Raw genomic sequence first — 21570 nt, forward strand, 5'->3', positions numbered from 1 at the left:
TAATATAGCTTTTAGATAATTTTTCTTGCAAAAAACTAGTTAAAAATTAAAATTGAACCTAATGATTAAAATTATTTCATTATATCGTATGACAAATTTTAAACAAAAAGTAGTTTTAAATATATAATTTAGTCAAAATATATGTATATCTGTTTTTATTAAACAATTTCAAATAAATTATAAAAAAAGAAGCAAAAAAAAAAAATTTAGACCCTTGGGCCCTGGGGCGGTCGCACTCCCGGCCCTACTATCTAAGCCGGCCCTGAGTGTTCTATGTGAACACTATAACTATGTATATGTATTTTCATTGTCGTACTTTGGTTGAAATAAAGAAAAATAACGCTCACCTGAAGTAGAATATGTTAAAAAAAAATAGAAGACAGAAAATGATCTTAGATAAAGTTTGCTAAAATTTGTAATAACAACAAGTGAAAATGGTCGGACTGTTTATCATGATTATAGATGAACACTTTTTTGTCCGAATCTAACGAAAGACGAATCCATGTTTGTCGATGTGCCTCGTTATAAGTGTAACGGTCACGGACCAGAACATCATGATATACAGTACGTTTTCCATTACTCCAATATAAACTCGTCCCAAGCAATTATATAGCTTACCCACTTTGCATTTAATTTAAATGAAAACATTTTCAAACCATACCATTACTGATATGTAGATTTTATCAATCTGCTACATGGATTGATAATTGATTTAATCAGTAAAACGTTTGGAATATATCAGTTCATGCTTCACAATAAATATTAAGACAAAACAAACACAAATAACTTTATATCCACCAATAATTAAAATTTGGCCGAGATTCTATGTGTGTGTGTATATATATATATAGTAGCTTTAGCTTCGTTAACCAGTGTAGACGTCTAATATGGTGAAGTTTTAATTTTAACTGAAAAAAATAAATGATGACAATAACTAACCATCACAAAAATTATGGTAATCGAAAGAGGAAAAGTATTTAAGACAACCACGTAATTAATACACAAAAGTGTGAATTTTTTTTAAAACATGTATCAGATAAAAAATGTTCCACTTATCTTAGCTTCTTTTAATATTTAAACCCTTTTTCAAACTCTATGGTTGGTCCCTCTCCGTCGGTATTCGCCGATGACATGTAACTCACCACAAGAGATGTCTCGTCTGCCACCGCCGCGGGAATGTCAACAGCTTGAAACTGTCCTTTACAAGTTTGACAAGTAACTTGCATAATCGTTGAACTTATCTTCTTCATAGATTGTTCCTTTAAAAGCTTAGCTCTCTCAAGTTCAGCTTGTGCTTGTTGCCTTATCTTCTTAGCATTCATAAACTCGTTTTCCGCCATCTCTCGTTGCCTCTTTGCTTCTCTTTTAGCTTCCTCCGCGTAAGCTTTCTCTTTCAAAGCTATCTTCATCATATGTTCGCTCGCCATTATTTCTTTTATGCGATCAAAGTTGTTGTAGTGATGATGATATGATGATGATGATGATGATGGAGCAATGGATAGGTCTAAGTTTGTGGTATCATGATGATGGTAGTGAGATGGTTCATTAACTCTGTGTTGATGGTTTTCTTGATTAGGGTTTTGATTCGACGTTAATGGAAGAAGCTGGAGTTCAAGGTTGAGACTCGATGAGTTGGTGAGAATAGATGAGTTTCTCATATGAATTGGACGCCCTTCTAGAGGTATAGGAGTCGCAACCGCAACCGCACCGCGATAGTTCGCTTCGCTAGATGGAGTGCTTGCGGTTGAGGCGGTTCTGGAAGAGCAAGCCTGGACAATAACGGCGGTTTTTGGCGGCAGCGGTTCACGATTAACCTTTCGTACGGAACAGTTATCTTGATGTTCAATAAAACTCTCCACCCTAAGAAAAAAGAGAAACATATCAGTTAAATGATTTCATATGATACAGGGATATGAACTGTCTAAGCGATTATTATATTGGTAAACTTATAATAATTTAATATTAAGTTCAACTGGTTAACTTAAAGTCTTAAACCTATGAAATAACTTATGACTCATAATGTTAACATATACTATAGTAACATGAGTTTAGGTCCACTAAAAAGCCTACACATATTTAATTTCTATAGATATTGGGGGTCAATGCCATTAATCTAATCAATTAAGTCTTTTTTGTCACAAGACCAGACATAACAGTCAAAGAAAAATCATACAAACTGTGATAGAAACATATCATCAATACATAGAATTAGTAAAAATCATGAGGGACAGTCAAATCAAATAGTACTATAACTATCAATAGTGGTTTCGGGTCGCTAGATCAATTTTCTATTTATGACCTATGCTTTTCGTTTTGTAAGTATATGATCTTTTAAATAGTATACAATAACAATAATTGATACAATGGGTCCAAATTCAAAAAAAAAAAAGAGAATCTATCTGATTAAAAATCGAATTACAGTGAGAGGAACAAAAAAATTGTACCTGGAGAAGACGCGACCACAGTCACAAGAATGGCCCCTAGTGCCACAAGTTTTGAGATGAGCTTTGTAATCTGATTGAACAGCATAACCTTTAGAGCATTTCTCACAAGTCCATTGCTTATGGTTACTGTGCTTTCGTCTGAAATGTTTTTTGATTCCTACAAGATCACCAAGAGCATGACATGGAGCGTGGTGAAGACAAGTGGGTTCAGGGCAAACATAGACCCGTTTCTTCACTTCTATGTTGTTGTCTCTCTTTAGAAGTTTCCATGGAACCTTATGACGTCTTCGATGCATCTGGAGATTTTGATCTCTTTGGAACCCTTGGTTACATATCTCACATATGTATCTGTCTGATTCAAGAAGAGTTCTTGGTGATAAAGACACAACTTCTGCATCTGGATCTGAAGAGAAGAAGCAAAACCCATCAAAACACATGTCTTTCAATAAAGTTGATATCTTTTTTTTAATTTTACTTTTTAAAGGTTGAGATTTTTAATGGGGTTTAAGAGAATTCAAAGGTAACCCCCATTAGTACCTCCATAAACTTAAGTTTGGAATAAGGAAAAAAAAAACTTTGAAAGAAAATTATATAAAACATGTCTTTGAGTTATAAATTTTAATGAGGTTTATAAGAACTAAAAGAAAATATTTAACTTATAAAATCTAACCTATCAAAAGAACCTGTCTTTGATTAAACATTGACAACAAAGTGAGTGTGTGTTTCATGGGGTTTTAGAAAGAAAACTAGGGAGACTCAATATACCCATTGAGTTAAACTCGGTGCTAACAGGTAAACAAAAATTTGAAGCTTTAGAGTTAAATTTGCAGTAGTGGGGATTTAATATTACCTGGTGTGCCTGCTGGTCTTCTTTTTCTCTTCTGAGTGGATGTGGTTGTGGTGGCGACCCCATTTTCAGAAGAAGTGAGGAAAGGATCAGAAGAAGAAGAAGAAACCACACAACATGGGTTACTAGTGTTCTTGTTGGAAGCATCATCATCCAACATCAGTACTGCTCCTTGATCTGTTCTCATCAATCACTACTTTTTCCTCTCTCTCTTTTTGACTTTATTGTAATTGGATTTCTAGAGATTTTTGATTTGACGAAACAACAAGACCCAGAGACAAAAAAAATTGAGATAGTGGGAGGTTCAGCTTTACAAAGAAGAGGAAGGACTAATAAAGAGAGAAAGAGATAGAGGGTGTAAAGTTCTTTTAATTAAGCTTTTTGCAACAAAAGATTTCCAAAACTTTTTCTTAGACTCTTCAAAGTTCGCCTATGTAATGATGAAAGCTTTTTCTTGGGTCTCTCTCTCTTGCTATTTTGTATTATCAACCTTTCTCTCTCATACACTTGAAAGTTTAGAGCAACTTAGGGGGTCTTTGGAACCTATATTGCCTCTGCTTATAAAGCTCATTGCATTACATACAATCTATACATACATGTGTACACTTTTGGAGAGAGAGCGAGATGGATGTGTTTATTTAGAAGAGAATTACATTTAGACTTTTCTTTTTGTTACTTTGTATTTATATTTTAGACTTTGTTTCTTAGAGTGTGTTGGATATGTTAATTTTTGGCAGGACCCATATCTTGTTTAATTGATGAGTTTGTCTGATTTTCTTGAATCTTCATAAACTATTTTTTTTAACATTTGTAAAAAGCTGGATATATATCTCTCTTATTATCTTTTTTTTTTTTTTTTTTTTTTTTTTTTTTTTTTTTTTTAACAGGGATGTTCCGCAACCCGTAGACCCGTAGACACTTTCGTAGTTTTCCGCAACCCATAGGCCCGTAGTCACTTCCGTAGCTTTCCGCAATCCTTAGGCCCGTAGTCACCCCTAGCCCGAAACCAGCCGTTACTAATACCCATTACCCAAGGGTCCAGCACCAACGCCGCGCTTAAATTTAAACTTGGGAGGGCGTAAAGCATTTCGTGGCCACAAGGGGTATTCGAACCTGGGTCCTTATCGGCGTTGGAACTGCCTCAAGACCACTAGCCCACCACCTTGTGGTTATCTCTCTTATTATCTACACGATGACATGAACAATTTAGATAATATACACAATATATCTTATTAAAATTTATACACTTTGAAAATAACCTTAATCTTAAGTTGTATACTATAAGAATGTCGTTGAGATTTCATTAAGTTTATTTTCATCTATATTTTCCAAACCAAAAACCTAAAAATATTTGAATATTTCTTAAACAAAATAACAAGAAGATCTGTTTTTACGTTAAATGAATATTTGTTTACTATATTAATAATTTTTAGTATTTACCTTGAATTAATTAAATAATTTCGTTTTGGTATTAAAATATTATAGTAATTTATCATTAATCCAACTAAATGTAAATAATGGAGAAAAAATTATGTTATTTTATATATACATTCAAAAAATAAATCATTACATTAAATAATAACTATAATATACCAAACTTTATATGATTGCTGTTTTTGGGTGTTATACCACCAAATCAGTACTGCACCAAATACATAAAATATTAATCAAGAATGAGAAGAAGTGAATGAAAGCACTAGCAGTGTCAATATAGCAGGAGTTGTTCTAGTTCGAGATTATTAGTTCCACGTGTAGCTACACAGATATGAATTAATTGTTTACGATTCATTTAAATATTTGGAAAAAAATTTTATAGGCTGCATTTTTCTTGGAAGATTAGTTTGGGTCTTTCTATAGGTTTGAGATACTCAAGTTGATAAAAAATTAGATTATTTTAATTATAAATATCAAAATGAATATGTATAAATGCAACACATGTTAAAAATATAAGAGGTATTTAGATAAATTATAATTTTCAATGAATAGTTTTTTTTAGCAATTAAAAAAATCTCCGCACTTTAAAAATGCGAATAGAAACTTAATTTTCATTAATAAACTGCACCATTGTGTTGAATCTATGTCTCCATTAATTGTTCACTTAGAGCATCTCCAACCCATTGCTATTTTTACCTCTATAATAGCATTTAGAGGTGAAATTGCTCTAACTCACCTCTATTTCTTCCTCTATAATAGAGATCTCTATTTTTTCCTCTATTTATAGAGGAAGAAATAGCATTCCTCTATTTTTTTTACTCTATAAAATAGAGATTGCTATTTTAGAGAAATACATTGGAGCATATCTCACCTCTATTATAGAGTTCTTCTATTTTAGAGCTAAAAATAGCAAAATACATTGGAGATGGTCTTAGAAACTAAGCGGGTTTTATTTAGAATGGAACAAAATTCGAATTTAGGATTATCAAATTATAATGTAAGCTAGAGATCTGAAATACAAGTAGTTCTATATATTGGTAAACTATCAGAGAGATTTATATATGCATATGGCGCTCACTCTTAATCTTAGATGATTTATGAAACGATTAAATGACTAGGTTAAAATATTATTTGTGTGAAAACTTTTTGACTGTCTCTCTCAAGTCCTATAAATAGTGTTACTAGTGCATATGGTATTCCATCGTTGTTAAAGTAATCCAATAATATATACAGTTTTAGAAAATTTGTCATTGATAAGTATATATGAATATTATGTCATCCTTTTCCAAGGTCGGTCCACAACTACATGACTTAATATTCTTCTTTTTTTTTTTGAAAAGAATGTTAATATTCTTTGCGAATTACACTTGGAAACAAAGGAGAAAAAGGTATATGGCTCTTCTGAATAATCCAAGGATATAATTGCTTAATTGCATCAAATATCAAATTCTATGTTTTCAATAATGCAGACAAACTATTATGTTTTTTTTTTTGTAAACTAACTATTATGTTTTTATTTGGCTTTTATATTGGATGTATTGCTGCTGCCCATACAGTTAAACGGAAAAATATTAAGATAAATATACAGAAAGATAGTAAAAGGCATTTAGTCAAAAAAAAAAAAAAAAAGATAGTAAAAGGCAAGCAGTAAATCAAAATGCATGCATATCAAAATAACTCAAGCCAGGAGTAAATATGAAAAATATTATACGATCTACGTAAACTCTACGGGATCCCGATTTAAGAAAACATCTTTAGAGAAAAAGGTTGAAACGCTCCTTTTCTCTCTCGCGAACAAAAAAGAACAGACACAGTTAACCCTAGCTCCGGCCTGCCTCCGTGGTGGTGCCGGAGGCAACTTCTTCCCTTTTCATCCTCCTTTTCTCTTTGCTATCCTCCTCCTCTTTCAACCCTAGTTGATATGCAATCTTCTCTGAGCCGTTTCGAGTTCTCGTGAACCTGCGATTAGTTCGACGGTGACGGTGACCGGCGTCCATTGGAGAGGTGGCGAGACCTGCGGTGTGTTTGAGGAGAGGATAGTCGGCTTTTAGGACTGGAGAACTCGCCAGATCTAGTTTTCATTTTTTCAGATCTATGGGGAGAGGTTCACGGCGGCGGCGCGTGAGTGGGTCGGACGTCTCCCATGTCTCGGTTATACCTTATGGTGTGACGGTGAGACAGATGGAGAAGAAATTTGATGTGCGGTGAATGAAGGGTTGTTCTCTGGTTCTCAGGGACAACATGCTCCAAGATTTATATTGATGGAGTAGTCACCCAGAGATGTGATCTTGGCCGGTGAAGTGTGGCAGAATCATACATCCCGACACCGGTGACTGGTTGTGTCTCGTCCCGGCGGTATGAGGTCTGCACCTTCTGTAGCTGCGACTTGGGGTATCACTCATGATTATCGACGTCACAGTCCGACTTTCAGTCCGGATGGCTTCTGTCCGGTTTTTTTGGCTATGGATCGAGACAAGGGTTGACAACGGATATGGGTCAAGTTCAGAATGCGCTGTCTGGCGATGAAGCTGTTGGTACACGGACTGAACTCAAATCTTGTGGAGACCAATCGCTAGTGTTTTACATCGAATCTGGCTTTTCTCATAGTCTGTTTGTTTGTACTGTTGTTTTCGTATCATGTGGTCTTAATAGAGGTCAAGAGACGGTTCTTCTCGGGTCGTGGGAAGAACTCGTCTCATTGTGGTGAAAAATACACCGATGAATTAGATTGGGTAGTCTAGGATCCAAACCAGTTTCGACTCCAGTGTTCCTAGGCGATACTAGATCTCATTGGTTGTATGTTGGGTTTAAAATCTCTTGAGGTTGTAATCCTGTATTCACATTTGGTTAATGAAAAGTTGATGTTGAGTTAAAAAAAAAAAAAAAAGAAAACATCTTTAGAGAAAATATATTCCGCACGTGACCTTACGTCTTACTCAAGTGACCCTTTTTCTCCCACTCTCCGCTGTCGTTTCCTTTTAGGCTTTTGCCTTTCTTCTTCAGTCATTCCTTAGGCAGGGTGTAACAGGTCTCATCAACAGATCTAAAGTGAAGAGAGGGGGAAATATTTTACAACGAAACCTAATCGAGTTGTTCATAGATTAGTTGATAAAAAATTCTTAATACTTTTTCCTCAATTTTGTTTTTAGTGTTGAAATTCTTACTGAGTTTCAAAAAAGAAAAAAAAATTTCGAAAGAAAAAAAAAACTCTTATGAAAACTGTCTATTTTTTTTTATAATCTAAATTAATTTCTTGATTACTAACTATTATTCCTTCTGTTTCATAATAAGTGTAATTCTATCATTTTTTTGTTATACAAAAAATGTCAATTTACAATTCTAACGCAAATTATACTTATTTTCAGCTGAAAATTAATGGTAAAGTGCATTGATTTTATAAATAATTTTATTTATCTCAAATATTTTATTAATCATAAAAATGTAATTAATAACAACTTACATTTATTCTGTCACTTTTTAATCTGTGTAAAAATGTTAAAGCGACATTTATTAAGAAAACGAAAGGAGTACAAATTTTTCCTTCAACAAGGTTTACGTACACGTTGAAAAATTAAACAGATAATGACCTTTTGACCCAAAAAAACAGTTAATGACCTATAAAATAACCATTTGATCAAAAAAAAAGACCTATAAAATAACACAAAATCATTAGATACAATTCTTACGTACATATGTTATACTAGTAAATAGGTTTTGTTTTAAACTCAAAGACAATACAAATGACAGATTACGTAACATGTTTTTCTGTTTTGATAGTACTTTTTTTGTAACACTGTTTTGAGTGTAACTGTCATATATACATATATATATTCCTTAGTTTTTATTTCTTTTCTTTTTTTTTGCTAAAAAAATATAGCATTTATTTTTTTTTTTTTTTCCTTATAGTTTGATCGATTAATCTTAATTCATATAATCTTAATCCATTATTGTGGTATTATAATTCGGCTCACTCTTTTGAACGATGCTTCGTTAGTACGTTATGGTTTTTCAGTTGTCTAAAATTCGTTTCCTAATGGACCGAAAGGGAAAATTAAACCAACAAACAAAAATAATGTGATCTTATATACGGTGACAGCCTTTGCATAAAGAAAAGATATGAGATAGTGTTTGTAATCATTTCCTACGATGAGATAAATCTCACTTGATCACTTGCTTCACTCCAACCATTGTTTTTTTCCTAGGACATTGTAGTGCACACTAATTAATTTGGTAACTGTATTCATTGACATACAATTAGTCTAGTTTTCCTGGAACTTAAAATTGGAATTCAGAACTGAATAAGAGAGATGATAAAGAGTATCGTTAATATTGTAGCCCTAGAAACCTACAAATGGAATATTTTGTTGTTATTTAATGTGAATTTGAGATTTGAGTTGGAAAGAGGGATCAAGTCACATGCTCCTAATTTACAAAGCAAAGAAATGCCATCATCTCTCCCCTCAACTCCTCATTTGATTCTTTGTATCTTTTTTATCTTCATTTATATAAATAAATTATATCAAAACAGTTTAATTATTTATCTGGAGGAAAGATCATTCCCGATTCATCATTACTCATTTTTCGGATATTTTGGTTTCATGCATTCATCCACAAGTTTGGATACATCCATTATTTCTAAAAAGATGCCAACAATACAAAAATATATAATACCAATATGGTAATCTATACTGGTTAAATTTAAGATCTAATTAAGATACGAATATATTACAGTAAACAACAATAAAGCTTTGTTAAAATATGATTTTTTTTAAATGATTATTTATTGGACTGAAAGATTTATGGTTATGGGCCATAAATAACTATCCATTGTACTTTTCAACTAAAATTATGATTCAGGTGATGTTTGGGCCTCTATGTGATAAATTGTTCGGGCTTGATTAATAATCGAACAGAAATGGATACGAACTCCAAAGTATCAATTCTACGGAAAAATATATTCTAGCATGCATGATGTTGTTGTTAAAAAAAAAAAAGCCATGCGATGTTTGTCTTTGTCTTCTTCTCCTTTCACATGGATTTTGTCTTGTAAGTTGTGACAAGTCTTTTTAAAAATTATTAATTTTATAATTCATTCGATATACCAAACTAACCAATTAACCAAAACTTCAAAATCAAACTAACCAAATTTACACGAATTTAACTGAACAATAACCAAAATATAATCGAAACCAAAAATTTCCATTAGTTTCAATTATAAGTTTTAAAACCGAAATAACTGAACCAGTGTTTTTTCGTGTTCAATTCAGCGAGCTATCCGAATTGCCAAACTACTCTGACCCAAACTATCCGAGGCCTAGGCCTAGGGAGATCGTTGTGGTTCGTCGCTTTGATAATCGCCGCAGTATAATTATCACCCACCGGTGATTAGACTGAGACTGTCCTTTATAGCTCCGGTGGTGTGTCTCCACGTCTTTATTTTCTCGTAATTTTTTTCGTTTCCTGAAAAGTTCAAATTAGCATTTTGTTTTCTCATGACAATTTCTTTTTGTTGCTTTCTTTCTATTATAATTACGAGTTCTTTGAAACAGATAGTCTAACAGGACAACCGGTTGGCTGTTATGAGTTGTACCTGTAATAAAATGAAACTGAAATGTCTGAATTTTAATTTTGACCTGAAGCTAAATAATGTTATATGAGTTATATGCCTGCCTCTACATCTACCTCATGGATGGTTTTGGCTTGTTAATAGTATATAAGGGGACATTAGTGAGAACAAGAAAGTTTGTGACTTTGTAAGAATGTGAGAGAGAGAGAAAGTGCGCTTGAGATCTTGGCATAGCCTCAAGAACTTTAATTCTTGTAGATTTCAGAATGATTTCGCACGAGATGCAGAATGTCACCCTGACACTATGTTCTGCTCTATCTTCTATTTCATTCCTATATAGATCTTGAACCAACATAATCTGAGAGCTCTAAATCATATGAGATGGTGAGTGTGAAATTCACAAATGATAGTCTGGTGTCTGTACGATGTTTTCGTGAGTTTATAATGATTGGCACATCGCATGCCCTGATACCAGTTGTGAACTGGTCTATCTTATAGTAACAAAGTCTGATGATGTCTATCTTCCTTTTATAAATATCCGAGTTTCAAGATTTTGTTCATAATCTATCTTATTAAAACAGAAACATTATGTTGGACCTAACATTTATTTTGTAAGTTTTTAAATTAAATACACCTTTATACTTTATAGTTAAATCTACATTAAATCACTAATGTTCATTTCTTTATACTACTATCTATGTTTCCAAACAATATACTTATTTCTTTATACTACTATCAATGTTTCCAAACAATATATTTTTATACTACTATCAATTTTTCCAAACAATACAATAATTAATCATATTATTTTATATTTATCATTTTCTCTTTAAAATTTTGTAGAAACGTCATATTTTAATAAATTGCAAAATAATGAACTTTAAAATTTGGATTATAAGAATACAAATTATGAACTATTACAATTTAAATCTAATTAGATTACATATCGGTCATCCATCAGTTCAATCGGTTAGTCTCGGTTTTTAGTGATTTTTTTAATATGAATATTTTAAAAACCAAAATTGAATTGTCAGATCTCCAGATTAACGGGTATAGTCACAATTGGGTTGAATTTAAAAATACTGATTTAAATGCAAAAGTATTTTAAATACACACTCTTTTAAAAATTACCAAAATATTTGTTAAGTTATTAGTGAAATTTTTTATCGTAAAATATTCCGCGCTTCCAAAGCGCGGGTCAAAATCTAGTATATTTTAAAAAGGAAATAACTATTCAGTCGAAAGCTTAGATATGTGTTTCTGTCTATGTTTGATTGAATGGAGGCTTGTCAACTTATGTAGTATTCAGTCCAAACCCAATGGTTGATAATACTTTTGACGGCGTAAGTGTTGTAGAACAGAGCCCACTCTTAAACAACCTTGACGTATATATAGATGCATTCAAATTCTGATGTATGTATGAATTACGATACCGCTAACCTTTCACCGTATATATATATATCGTTATTAATTTTTATACACTGGGGTTGTGTATTTATAGTAAGATTGCTTTTCTATGTCCATAGAGAAAACGGCTTGTTGAGTAAAGTAAAGTGGTCGACCTCATGCTTTCCCCGTAACTACCGGCTTTAGCTATTACTCTTTTTTGCAATTTATCTGATTTGTAATTTTAACTATTATTTTTTTGGTCAAATTATTAATCTTCCTTTTAGACCCTGGAAAAAATAGTGATACAATTCAATAAATTCATAAACTACATTAGTTTTTTATATGGTATATATATATATATAACATCTTATATATAAAATGTTAATTTAACTATCTTGATAAATATTGTGATTGTTGTTTGAAAAATATTTTCAGTGTCCCCTAGCAAGATTTTATAAATAATTAGTTTCATGCTGATGTTTAAAGATTTGACAGTTTACTTTATACATTTCATGTTTTGGAGTTGGCATCAATATAATTGCTACTATTAAAAGAGATCTACAAAAAGTTTTGTTATCCATACACCATTCGAATTATGTGAAAATAGACTTAAAAAGGCAAAGAAAAAAAATAGTGGGAGGTTAAGAATCTTTTCATGCTAGACCAACTTTTATTTATATATATTTTTACCTCTGCACTTTCTCTTTTTTTTTTAACCCTTTAAACACACAAACACTCACATCCATCTCTCATCTTCTTCATCTTCATCAAGCTCATGGACTTCGACCCCTCAGTGAGTTTTTCCTCTCCCCTAACCAAATCTTTCTTTAGTTTATAATTTCGACGCCAACCCTCTGACTCCATTCATTTTACGAAATTTTACACGTTATTTTCGAAAATTGCAAAAGAAACCCATTTGCTCTTATGTTTCTCTTGTTTTCTTGGACTTCGTTAGGGAAAAGAAGCTAGTGTGGAGGAGACAATTTTGATGGAATACGATGAAGAGAACAACCAACTCGACGTAGAATTTTGTCCGGTTGAGCATCCGGTTGAACCGGAAAAAGAAGATCACCCGGTTAAGTGTCCCGTACCAATCTCATCTTCTCTCCTCCGCGTAAGTTTGGTTTTGTTTGAACTTTTTTGAAGTTACACCAAGTTTCTCACTTTTAATGATAAAGATCCATTTTTTAATTGTGAAGAACTCAAACGAGAAATCAAAACCGGGCTGGGTTAAACACAGAGCCAGCTGCGACACTCCGTGTTAGTGCAAAGATGACACCACAATATAGTAATGCAGAAGGTAAACCAGAGAGATAATATACACAAGCACACCCAATAGCTTTATTAGAAATCGTCTTTTACAACTCAATTACAAGTTCTGCTTAATCAGCCTCGCTAGCCTGTTAACACCCTAACAGCTGCTACTGAACAATTCCTAAGCTACCCGCTTATATCTTTCCACCGTCAAGTACTTCAGCCCCTGCTTCAGCACGACCCAGAACACATCCAAGCGCTTCTCTCTCTCTATAAGATCAGCCTCTGTGTCTCTATCTCTCTACAGACGACCACATAGCTATCTTATACTAGTCTCCACGTTCCCGAAACCCTAGTCTCCAAGGAACCACAATATGGACAACTTCCATATCAATAAGTGCAACTTTCCTTTTATTGGAATGCACTTATTCCTCTTCTTTTATGTCATAAACTTGCTCATCAAGTTTATTCCTCTTTGCCTTTTCTCCAAGATACTTCCTTGCTCTCCAAGTCTACACGACTCCAGCTCAGCATCTCGACTCCACATGGTCTTCACCACTCTCTACGACGTCTGCTTCAGCAACTACGTCAGCGACTACTTCAGGGCGGACATCTTTACATCAACAATCTCCCCCTTTTAACTTTGTGTGCCGATCAAGCACAACCTTCTTCTGGTTCAACAACCACGTTCCCCACCTGGAAACTTCCACGCCAATTGTGCTTTTCTCCCCCACGAGATGTGCACCACACCATGCTTTTCTCCCCCCACGAGACAAGCATCATCTACTTCAGGACGTCCATCACTATGCTCTTCTCCCCCATGAGATATGCACTCCTTGGACCAGAACGTCACCATTCTCCCCCTGCTTGATTGCATACTAAGCTAAAACAGATGCTTAGATGTCAAGCCTTACAGACACACTCGTCTGCTACTCCATGCGTAATCATGATACAGCCTCTGCTGCAGCGGAATAGATTACACTTACTGCATCACGATCTGACGCACCTGTCGAGCTACTTCTCGACTCACTTCTGTTGAGGACCAGGCTTCCTTCATGCGTCGTCTCCTTGACCATGAGCCTCTTCTCAACCACCCCGAGTGCCCTCTGCACCCGTTGCTATAGCCTTGGAGTGATTTCGCTATCACCCTCCTGAAGATCCTCTCGCATCACTTCCTGACGCACTTCGATCTCATTCCCCTTTGTGCTACGGACAACTCCGTGTCCTACCTCCAGACTTGATGCTTCTTGTTCTTCCTCAAGATCACTCCTACCAGAGCTGCATCCCTCTTCTGATGTCTCTTTCTTGATCTCATCAAGTAAGCCACTCTTGGCTACAGACACCTCTTCAACCCTCTTGGGTTTAGTGAACGTCTTATTCACCCTCTTGGCTATGTTTCTGCTCTTCTCACGAGCAAAACACTCCACCTTCTTGTGTCCAACCTTTCCACAGAACCAGCAGCACATCCGATGTTGCTTCTTCTTTGGCCTGACACAGTTGTTGATGCACCGATCAACTTCCTTCCTAGTACCAGCTGCACACCCATGCTTCAGAACCCCCTGTCTGACCTTCATGTTGCTGCACTGACGTACCACTTTCGGATTGTTACTCACAGCCCCGCGCTGTAGAACTTCCTGCCGTACTCCTTGTCGCACGTCCCGACGTACTTCCTGACAAGCTTCTTTGGCTCCACTTTTTGATGTGCTCCCATGCACGAAATGTGATAGCCCCTCATGTACTTCCTTAGTACCCTCAGCTCCTCGATATCCTAGACCCCAGTTCACCTTAGCTGGTTGTCCCATCGAAAGTATCTTATCCAACTCCTTGGATCCACTATTGAGCATCCTGATCTGTTTGCGATTCTCAGCCAAATCACGTTCCAGCATCCTTGCTCTCTCTCGTTCCCCAGTAGCAACTTCTCTCAGGTTGCTAACCTCCTTCTCCAGAGACTCATTCTTCTCATGTACAGCAGCAAGTTCTTCAGCAAGATCTTCATACTGCTCACGGCTCTGCACCAGATCGTGTTGCAATCTCAGATTCTCGTTCTTGAGATTCAACCACTTGTTGAGCATCATGTGATAATCCTCAGAGTCTGTAATGACATCTGAATTCGAGGATTCACTAGATCCCTCCTTGCGTGCACCAAACGCAACCATATTCTTCACTACCTTTTCATCTTCTTCAGACTCTGACTCATCAGACGACTGCGATGAAACTCTTTTACCCTTCCTTGAGTTTGGACATTCACGCCGTGTGTGTCCAACACCTCTACACTCAGAGCACTTGAGCTCTCTTCGTTGTGCCAACGGACAGTTAGCCCTTATATGACCAACTCCTTCACACTCGTAGCACTTGAGACCTTCTCTTCTTCTGCTACTGTCACGATCACCTCCCTGGCGACCAACCTGATTCCTCCCACCTGAGAAATTCATCATCTTGCCAAAATTCCTAGCCAACATGCCCACGGCATCTTCAAGCTTCTGAATTTTCTCTGCATCCTTGTCAACTACAAGGGCTATACTCCCTGGCGTACCTCCTGATGTAGACACCGAGCCACTGCCTGTCTCCATCTCTTCTGCCTTCAGCATACCCACAACCTTGTCAAACTTGAGCTCATCCGTGTTTGCAGTCATATTCAGGACCGCCTTCTGAGCTCCAAACCTTGCTGGAAGACAGCGTAGCAACTTCTTCACCAGCTTCTTCTCCTTGTACTTCTTTCCAAGTACACATGCATCATGCGCCATAGCACTGAGTTTGGCACTGAAGCTCGCCACCGTATCCGCATCTGACCACTTCAGATTCTCAAACTGCGACCCAAAATGATCCAAACGTGTCCTCTTGACACTGTCATCTCCTTCAAACGAATTCAGCAGGATCTCCCACGCCTCTTTAGCTGTAGTACTCCCCTGAATCAGCTGGAACTGCTATACTTCAACAGCTCCGAAAATCGTCGAAAGCGCCTTTGCATTAAATTTTGATGTATTGCGCTCTGCCTCTGACCAATCCTCCTTTGGCTTAGGCTTCTTCCCATCTGCTGTGACTATGGTAGGCTCCTCCCAACCAGTCTCCACAGCTGTCCACGCATCTTCATTGATTCCTCGAATCAACTGCTTCATGCGAGCCTTCCAATGACCATACTGGTCCGCTTTCAACACGATTGACTTCTGCACAGAAATAACCGTGTCCATCTTCACCTCTAGGATCACACCAGTAACTTAGGTGACCCGCTCTGATACCACTTGTTAGTGCAAAGATGACACCACAATATAGTAATGCAGAAGGTAAACCAGAGAGATAATATACACAAGCACACCCAATAGCTTTATTAGAAATCGCCTTGTACAACTCAATTACAAGTTCTGCTTAATCAGCCTCGCTAGCCTGTTAACACCCTAACAACTGCTACTGAACAATTCCTAAGCTACCCGCTTATGTCTTTCCACCGTCAAGTACTTCAGCCCCTGCTTCAGCACGACCCAAAACACCTCCAAGCGCTTCTCTCTCTCTATAAGATCAGCCTCTGTGTCTCTATCTCTCTACAGACGACCACAAAGCTATCTTATACTAGTCTCCACGTTCCCGAAACCCTAGTCTCCAAGGAACCACAATATGGACAACTTCCATATCAATAAGTGCAACTTTCCTTTTATTGGAATGCACTTATTCCTCTTCTTTTATGTCATAAACTTGCTCCTCATGTTTATTCCTCTTTGCCTTTTCTCCAAGATACTCCCTTGCTCTCCAAGTCTACACGACTCCAGCTCAGCATCTCGACTCCACATGGTCTTCACCACTCATTACGACGTCTGCTTCAGCAACTACGTCAGCGACTACTTCAGGACAGACATCTTTACATCAACACTCCGGTTTATCCACCGCCACGTCATGTCCGTAACGTAAGGAAGAGACACAACTCGTTCGTTGAAGAGAAGAACAGTTTCTTCACGAGATCTATGATTCCGACATCGACTCTCCTGTCTCATGATGACGAAATTACAACGTCTACAAGATCCAACGTTACAATCTACCGAGCTCTTCAACAAGCTCACGAGTTCGAACCGTGAAATTTTAATATCTTTGCGTTGAGATCGTTGAGATGTTTTTCTTTTTGCCTGAGATTTGATATTTCGGTATACTTGTTATTTATTTGGTGATAACCGGTCCAGTCATCTTCGGTCCGATCATATTCGGCTCGCAGCTAAGAATACACAAAGAACACAGCTTCACACATCTCAAAACAGACACGTATGTATGTTATATATACACCAATAACTAAAGACCATACTTACTTTCAGACAACCCGTACACAATGAAATATAGGAACTTGTAACCTTTATTAGGATGGTTTAGTAGAATTGATTTGTTAAATTAAGTTTGGTTTACACTGGTTAACTTTCCTTTTACTTAACCGATTATAGATATAACGAACACAGTTGAGATTTTTTTTTTGATTAATCTGGAGGTATCCCGGACTTATGGAAGGATCTAGACTAATCTCCAAAGAGAGGTGCAGCCAGCAGCGGACCTAGGAATGATTTTTATGGTTGTCACTAATGGACTTAGCCCAACTTAAAACTGAAATAAAGGGACAAAAACAGCACGCATAGGCTTTGAACCCGGGTTTCTCAACAGAAGGTGTGTCGGGAGTGGGGTAAACTAACCAACTGAGCTAGGTGTTTCTCGGTTATTTGATACAATCTTGTTAGAATATACATTTAGCATGTGTCAGGTGACACCCCTTTGACCAACGTAGGTCCGCCTCTGGGTGCAGCCTACGGATAGACCCTCTCTCCGGGTATGCAAATGGACCATAAGCATGGACCCATATCCGTATTGGTGTCCAGGAATAATGTGAATTAGTTTCGCATAGAGGTGGATCAAACCTAAAACGTGTTAGCGTCCCAAGCCCATCTCCTTACCACTTCACCACAAGATCCCGGACTACAGTTGAGATTTTTGATCTCTCTTTCTCTCTCTCCCTCGATTCATCATCAAGCTGAGTAACACATTGTACATTTTGGGTCTGGACTTGTTCCTGATAAGTTTATGTACACGTCTTGGATAACTGGTTTGTGTAAGAAAGGGAACTTGGTGGTGCGTTTAAGTTGAAAACTAAAATGGTTCAAGAGGGTCTTGAGCTCGACTTGCTGACGTACACGACGTTGATCAAGGGTTTAGCTAGCAAGGGGTTGATGGTGGAGGCTAGGCAGGTTTTCGACAAAATGCTGAGAAGAGAGATTAGGCCTGATTTAGCTGTGTTTGATCTGTTGATTAGAGCTTATGAAAAAAAGGGAGACATGGCCGCTGCTTCAGAGTTGCTTCTTGATATGCAAACTAGAGGGCTTGTGATAGTACTAAGTGTTGAGGATTGCAGTAAACAGTGTGACAGTGAAGTAAGCTGTACATGAACTTACTGGGGATTTTGTTAAATGTGATCTTTTACATTTATAAATAAATATTTTTAACAAAAGATACAGAAGAGCTTTAGCCGAGGAAATGAAACTTGTGTTTTCTCTGCTTTATTAGATAAAATCGTCTTCAAGATTGATCAGTGGTTCCTGATGTTTGTTTTTGAGAGAGGGCATGTTGCTCTAATTATCATGTAGATTAATCCTAGTCAAACATGTATCCAGTGCATGAGAGAGAACCCACATTATTCTACTATAGGGCTAAAAATTTATTTTACAGAACCTTTGTTACCTACATTATTCCGCAAATATCACTCTTGAATAGAGAATCCTCAAATGAGATCGTGAGTTCGATTCCAAGTTATCTCTCCAGTCTCTTTTTCAGTATGGAGTAGCCAGATTCAAAAGCCACAGACTACCGCCTACTTCACCGAAGAACCTATTAAAGTATGTGCAGTGGTCAAATTTTGTGAGTATTTCGTATTTAATTAAAGAAATAAATATAAATTAAATGCAAAAAGAAAGGAGAAGGAATGATCGATTGTTCATAAAGAGACTCAAATATCTTTTTGATCGAATTTTCTCAATGGGTCAACTTCCAAATGCTCTAATTATTTTGTTGAGAGATCCAATACACCATTGTTGATGTTCTTATGTTTTCTCATTCAGGTCCGTTACTCTGGATTTGGTTAGACTGGAGTCATCTCATCAACTGGGGCCTGAGTAATCGATTCTTCAATATAGTTGATCAAGTCATTTTGTTCCTCGTGAAAATCATTATGCACTTAGGAACCATTGAGCCTTTTATAATTAGAATGAGATCCAAATAATGGTCTATTCATTTATTAATATTTACATTCTTAGAAAAGAAAAAGAAAGAAAACCATTGTATTGGATTTGGTATCATATAATTACAGTAATTAGGTCTGTTTCCGCGCATAGCGGATAATATGGTTATATAATTTTCTTTTAAAATTTAGTATAAATATATGAATTCACTTGATAATTTTCTCTTAATGAATCTATAAAGTTTGAGCTTGGAAAGTAGGTAGATATCTAGTTAATTTTGGTAGATAGAATAATTGGTTATGAAGTTTTTTGAAGAAATAACTGGTTATGAAGTTTTGTTGTAAAGAAATTGTGTTGTCCGAATCCCAAAAAATTTAGGAAGTAGACTTGACATACAATATGTGTTTTTATAGTACATGATGGTTACACGAACGTAATTTATTGTTTTTATTTTGAGTATTTTTGAGAGTTTTAGTTGGATCCCAAGTAGAGCGATGATTTTATGTATGGCGGTGTAGTTTGTTTCTCCATATCAAGCCTTGTATGATATTGATGTCAAAGTAGAAGCAAGTTCCTAATGTTGTTGTGATGAAAATTTATCTGTAATAATGAAAGAAATTTAACTAAATAGTTGACTATATGATTTTAAATGAGATTTCTTGTTTAAATACTATAAGGAATCAGTCTTAGGTAATATAAATTGTTTGTTAGTCATAGTAGATTTTTTTTTTTTTGTAAAACTCATAGTAGAGTATTGGTACGTGAAATATTTTATTTTCTTAACTTCGAGTACTAATAAGAGCTTTATTTATCGTCTGATATGAAGCTGAACGAAGACTCTGTATTGAGAATTTAGTTTGTTCCTACTTATGAAGCTTTGTAAGATATAAGTGGTGCTGTCAATGTAGAAACAAGTTCATGGTGTCGAGGCAGACAATACTATGTAAAATCCATTGGAAGTTAATATTATGTGATCACTGATATTATACATTCTATTTTATTATTGGTTAAGGTGTAGTTAGGTAAATCGTTAATGATTTTTTATTTAGAAAATATAAAAAATTAAATCTTTTTTATTGTATGTGTGTAATCTAAAACGACATATATTGAAAACATGAAAGGATAATTACTTTGTAAAGAAAATGAAATCGACAGTATAACCATCGAAAAGTACCAAAATCTCGACTACCTCAACTCGTTGCTTCCCCAGCGAACTGTTCAAAATTTTCATCACGATTTAGATAATTTCCCATGTTCTTGTTCTTAGGATTTAAAGAAAAACGAAAACCAATCAGTCAATAAGACCAACCAGTCAGTAAGACAAGCGTCTTTATTTATAACTAAATAATCACTTGTTCTGATTAAAAGATTTTTTCTTTTGTTTTGAATCTTTGATGTACAATTAGACAGAAAAAAGTCACTAGTTTTTCCTAGCTAGAAACGTATTGTCATACTTAAAATATATAACCTGGAATTTATTTAATTTAGATATGAACATTTTATTGTATGGAACATATTTATTTTTTAAAAAGACTTAAAACATTAGTCTTAACTTAACGAAATAAATTATGATGTATTTTATTGTAATAACTAGTAACTAGTAAGTTTCCTTGTAGAATTTATTACTATACGCTAAAATGATCATTTATCTATGCACGGATGCACCAGCACTCTTTATAACCTCCAAGCACCGGGCGGGAGTGCATTTGGCACCCTTTTTTGCCAGAGTTCCAACATTTACGAAATTCCATCGGAGTGGCATGAGAAGCTTCTCCAACAGAGTCGACTCCGATAACAAAAGCAGTGGTTAAAACCAAAATTGTTAAGAGGCAACATACTGCAATTCCTCTCCATCCGCTGTTCATGATGTTGTCTTCCAAAAAAATAATTAGAAAATAACTTATTTTTCTTTTTTGGTTTTCTGTTATTTGTTTTCATAGAATTCTGTTTATATAAGAAATTAAATTTACTATTAATCTCAAAAATATATTTTCTTGTTCTAGTCTTGGGGCTAAGTTAACGGTGATAGTTTTCCCAAAAAAAAATTGTTAAATATTTTCTAAATTAAGATATAAATGAATAAATTGTTTAAAATTTTCTAAATTAAGATATAATTTTATAATTAATCGTTAAAATCTCATTTTTCAATGCAATTATAATATATATATGCATCGCTATGATTTGTGTGTATGTATCATCTTATATTTGTGATCATACAAAATAAACATTTGGGCATCCTCAATTCATGGTCTTCTAAGGAGTACTAAATTTTGATCTGTATTTTAAAAGCGTAACTTTTTTTTTTGATTTAGTGAACAATGTGAATTTTGTAAATAACTTATGTATATTTAAAATTTGCACAAATTTTATGTTTAAATTTGTGCATATTATATATTATATTTTGTTTTATCAGTGTTCTGAAAACCAGATTGGACCGGC

General features: G+C 35.3%; 1 protein-coding gene across 2 annotated transcripts; it reads right to left on the reverse strand.

The window, feature by feature from the left end:
* Positions 1-935: 935 nt before the first annotated feature.
* LOC108827165 (zinc finger protein SHOOT GRAVITROPISM 5) lies at positions 936-3849 on the reverse strand. 2 transcript variants are annotated; one of them, XM_018600515.2, is made up of 3 exons: positions 3295-3849; positions 2445-2847; positions 936-1860 (listed from the first exon to the last, which is right to left on the reverse strand). In XM_018600515.2, the coding sequence occupies exons 1-3, from the start codon at positions 3476-3478 to the stop codon at positions 1068-1070; spliced, it is 1380 nt and encodes a 459-aa protein (XP_018456017.1). In that variant the 5' UTR covers positions 3479-3849; the 3' UTR covers positions 936-1067. The 2 variants fall into 2 exon arrangements, with proteins under 2 accessions (XP_018456017.1, XP_018456018.1); XM_018600516.2 differs by lacking the exon at positions 3295-3849 and adding an exon at positions 3115-3253.
* Between the last annotated feature and the right edge of the window lie 17721 nt (positions 3850-21570).

This window comes from Raphanus sativus, chromosome 9 (genome assembly GCF_000801105.2).
Source record: "Raphanus sativus cultivar WK10039 chromosome 9, ASM80110v3, whole genome shotgun sequence".
NCBI lineage: Eukaryota > Viridiplantae > Streptophyta > Magnoliopsida > Brassicales > Brassicaceae > Raphanus > Raphanus sativus.

What these genes read in the sequence shown, in the direction of transcription:
- LOC108827165 (XM_018600515.2), bottom strand. Translation starts at nt 3,478, where the DNA reads ATGAGAACAGATCAAGGAGCAGTACTGATGTTGGATGATGATGCTTCC. An exon ending in AAGACCAGCAGGCACACCAG is followed by an intron (nt 2,848 to 3,294) that starts GTAATATTAAAT and finishes TCTTCTCTTCAG; the next exon opens with ATCCAGATGCAGAAGTTGTG. An exon ending in TGTGGTCGCGTCTTCTCCAG is followed by an intron (nt 1,861 to 2,444) that starts GTACAATTTTTT and finishes CTTTTTTCTTAG; the next exon opens with GGTGGAGAGTTTTATTGAAC.